General features: G+C 36.9%; 1 protein-coding gene across 1 annotated transcript; it reads right to left on the reverse strand.

The window, feature by feature from the left end:
* Positions 1–228: 228 nt before the first annotated feature.
* LOC119085492 lies at positions 229–1,144 on the reverse strand. Its single transcript, XM_037195908.1, has 4 exons — positions 958–1,144; positions 817–902; positions 502–752; positions 229–424 (listed from the first exon to the last, which is right to left on the reverse strand). Exons 1-4 carry the CDS (start codon positions 1,103–1,105, stop codon positions 229–231), a joined length of 681 nt encoding a protein of 226 aa, XP_037051803.1. The 5' UTR covers positions 1,106–1,144.
* Positions 1,145–4,273: the final 3,129 nt, after the last annotated feature.

Consider the following 4,273-nt stretch of genomic DNA (forward strand, 5'->3'; position numbering starts at 1 on the left):
ATTTCAAGTTAAAGAGTTGTTTTAATTAAAAACGACAGAAACATTTACAAAAAAAGAGTTTAAAACATTTAACGTTTTGTCGGAATTTTATTTCAATTGAAATAGTTCTCATCCACGAACAACTCGAGTTAGCATGCCATAGGTACCAAGAATTTGATTACCTTTTTTGGAAGCTACAAAATTCATTAATATAGTTTTTTGGTTTTATCTATCTGGCTAGTGTATAAATTAACTAAAAATCCCAAAATTCTTTTCAAAATCATACTCACGGAACCACTTGTTTGTGTAACCAAACCAATCCCAACAACCGTTTCCATTATAAACAGGCACAGCAGTAGTTTGAGGGAACAAAACAATAATGTTGTTTACTTCAGCTACTTCGATCAAGCCGATTCCGCTTACGTAAGTGTTTCCGACAAGGCCACTAGAAAATTTGGAATCATTTACAAGTTCAAAAACAATTGAAATTTCAACGAAAAATGAGATGATGTTCTCCTGTACCGGTATCCGCTACATCCATGGAATGAAATGTGAAGTCTACACATTTCACCCTGACGACATGCTGTTGGAACGTAAATAAATCCGGTCTTGCCCATGCTGGAATAAATCGGATCTACTGCAAAGAATTCGGCCTGATTGAAAGTCAATAGATTTGTGAAATTCCTAGAATTATCAGCTGGCGAAATCAATCCATCGTACGAATGATTCAACATGATGAAAGCTCCGTTGTATCCTGAATTTTCGATTGTTGGCTGAAATCGACCCGAAAAAGTTAAATGTTTTCGTCCAAAACCGAAACCAAATTAGTTTTCATACAAAAACATGTCCAACGTTAACGGAAAATTCAGTTTTAATGTCTGCGCTATAGTTAACGTACATTGCTTCTACATTCCGTCCCGACTCTGTAAAAAGATATTCTTTTGTTGAGTGAGAGAGAACAAATTTTTTGCTTAATACCTGGAAAAACTGTGGTGTCTTTTTGACCATCGAAAATAAACACTTTGTCACCTTGAATATTAGCAACTGGGTCAATTAGACCATACGCCGATAGTAGGTTTACTTGTGTAATTAGAAACGTAACATTCACTTTTGTCGGATCATTCATACAAGTTGTTGCAGATTTTACACCACCTATACCACAATAGTTGGGCACTGAACATTTTAAATTTTATAACTGGAGTTTCAGAAAGATTTTAAAAATGAAAAAAAAAAACCTCCAGCAAAGATTCCGGCAGCACCAATTTCACTTGAATGAGCAAAGTGGAACTGAGTGGCCATAACTGCACCAGAAGAAAAACCTGAAACAGTTATGGACGATGGATCGACATTGTATTGCTCTGAAATATGAAAATCTCTTTAGAAAAAAAAAAATGAAAATCCACTAAAACGGTTCATGAATTACGCAATCTCTGACTGGCTGCATCGTTCACAAATATGAAAATTGCGAGAAAAATAAAAATAAAATTCATTCTCAAGTTCAAGAGTTACACAAGTTGACTCGGTATGTTCGTAAATTGAACTAAGTTCGGTGTGGAACTTTTAAGACAAGTGTATCGTAGATTTTAGTTTAAAAACTTTTATTGAACAAATATTAGCAAAACGAATTTCCATTCTTACAGATCTCGCAAACGAACATCTGTCATTTGAAATTTGTAAAAAAAAACGAAAGTCGAAAAACAAACACATCTCAACAATACGAGTATCTTCGTTCCAGTTGTTCAACTTTGATGAACATTTTTATGTGCGTCAACGTCTATGTAAATAGCCTCAATACATTTTGTAAGGAGGCTATCTTTGTACACAAATATTTAATTTTTTTAATTTTGTGTTAAAAAGTCAAAAAAATACAAAAAGGAGGAAGAAATGACCATTGGATCACAAGGGACGAAAGTCAAAAAAAATGAACCGTGTGCGAGAGTTGCTGCACGCGTCGAAGTTTGTTTTGCCAATATATAAAACATAAAACTTTCTTTTTCTCTTTATTTAAATATGCGAAAAAAAAGGCTGCTCACAATGATGCAGCCCGTAAAAAAACGATCTTTTCAAAAATCAAAGGTTACAAAACATAAAAATCATCTACTCTATCCGTTCCCAAAGTCCCCAAAATACACGCAGCGTTGCCTCTTTGTATCGCAATTGAAATTCTCTGCAATAAATAATCCATTGATCGCGGTTCCCCTGAAGTGGCCTTTATAATTTTTCCTAATTTCTCAATGAATTTCTTTGTTTCAGGTCCCATACAGCCTAAAGTCTCGAAAGCTAGAGGAGTAAACAAATAATTTTCTTTTAAACGCTTATAATGATTGTGTTTAAATCTTTCTGCGTTGTCCGCAATCGACCGCTGTTTCTTGCTAGATTCATTAATGTATGAAGGCGCCAATGTATCTCTTATGGTTACATCCCAAATAAGAGATTTACCATGACTCCATGGAATCAGGGTCATTCCATCAGGTCTTTTACCATCATCTCTAGACATACCTGGCGGTTGTAACATGGTTGGAAATCCTGCTGAAGAAAATGCATGAGAAAAAACTTTGTTGACTTCATCATGCGCAGCAATTTTTTTAATTTTCATTTTGCATGATAAGCCGTGTAAGCCATCCTTTTGAACCATTCCACCACAAACACACTTATGTTCCTCGCATAAACCAGAACCTAAACGAAGACCAACAGCAATTCTAGCAGAGTTGTTATCCAATAGCAAACCCAATTGGCTCGATGGAACTACTTGCAACCACTTTGAAGATTCTTTGGTTGATGATGCAAGTAGTCTTGCACGAGCAACAGGTTCGCTGGAGTCAAACATCTCATCGAATTTACTCTTAATCATCGGCAAATCCCAATTCTTTTGCTTCTTCTTCTTCTCGTCACCTTCTGGAACAAAATCTCGAGGTATTTCCTCAATTAATTCCAAAACACTAGTTTCGATTACCTGAAAACTAAACTTTCTCAATATCTCACTCGACAGTTCTAAAGTAGAATAAACAGACGACAGATAAGCTGGCATCGCAATATCCTCAACTTTCCTAACACCTATACCTCCAAAGCTTAAAGGAAGAGAAGCCTGGTCCCAAGAAAAATCAGACATCTTCACATTCGCAATGGCTTCGAGAGTTGAACGGAAAATCTCGTCAACAGCTCTCAAGCGATCACCTAACAAAAACGCCTTCGAAGAACGCAACAAATAATTAAACCTAGAACTACCGAGAGACTTCCTAAAAACACACAAAGCAGGATGAACATCCATCAAAGTTAAACGATCACACATCAACTTGATAGATTCAACTTTTGCTGAAAACATCCTTTCTAAACCTAACTCAAAAACAGGCGAGCCCAACATCTCCAACGAAGACTCATCAACCCGCTTAATCCCTGGTAACAATGACGAAATCTCAGAGTACATATGAGCCGCTTCACCTTCACTAGCACTCACAAAAAAAACATAAAACTGTTGGAATATCCAGAGGTAGCAGCTTGATTGAAAGAAAGAATCAAGTTCAGACAGAATGGTTTTTTATTACAAACGAATAATTTTAATGACTTGATTTGGCGAAAGACTTTTATCGAATGAATAGTTTTCCAATCTGAAAACTATTCGGTTACTTGATTGACCATTCAACACACCCTCTCAATCATGTAATCCAATTTGACTTCTGAATTTTGTATGCTTTGCAAGTGATAACAGCTTCGTGAATAAATCTGCTATCATTTCGTCTGTCGAGACGCATACACAATTGACGATCTTCTTATCGACGTAATCTTTCACAAAATGTGCATCGGTGTCCACATCGAGGTCCACATGCTTCATTCGTAACGAGAATTTTTCTTTCTTTATGTAGTCCAAAAGGTGCTCTGATTATCTTCGTAGATAACGGTCGGTTGCTCCATAGATTCTCGCATATTCGTTAATAGCTTCCTTATCCACAACGCTTCTCTACACGCATCTGACAGTGCTATAAACTCTGCTTCGGTTGATGATAGAGTCACCACGGTTTGTTTGCGGCATGACCAACTGACGATTCCTCCATTCAGGAAGAAAACTTGACCACTCTTCGATTTTCGTGAGCCTCTATCTTCTGCAAAGTCCGCATCTGCGTATCCAACCAAATGACGATTTGTTTCGTTCATATTGCTCAACTTCAATTTCAAGTTGACCGATCCCAATAGATAACGTACGACATTCTTCAGTTGAATCCAATCATCTTGGTTCGGACTCGTCGTCCCAGTATGCTTACACTTGCTGCAATGTCCGGTCGTGTTATTTATTGCCACG

The sequence above is a fragment of the Bradysia coprophila genome, unplaced genomic scaffold (genome assembly GCF_014529535.1).
Source record: "Bradysia coprophila strain Holo2 unplaced genomic scaffold, BU_Bcop_v1 contig_94, whole genome shotgun sequence".
Taxonomy (NCBI): Eukaryota; Metazoa; Arthropoda; class Insecta; order Diptera; family Sciaridae; genus Bradysia; species Bradysia coprophila.

Excerpts from the sequence above, each read along its gene's own strand:
- LOC119085492 (XM_037195908.1), bottom strand. The coding sequence starts at position 1,105 with ATGAATGATCCGACAAAAGTGAATGTTACGTTTCTAATTACACAAGTA. Across the intron at positions 753-816 it reads TTAACGTTGGACATGTTTTT|CCAACAATCGAAAATTCAGG; the intron begins GTATGAAAACTA and ends GGTCGATTTCAG. Across the intron at positions 425-501 it reads CATGGATGTAGCGGATACCG|TGGCCTTGTCGGAAACACTT; the intron begins GTACAGGAGAAC and ends CAAATTTTCTAG.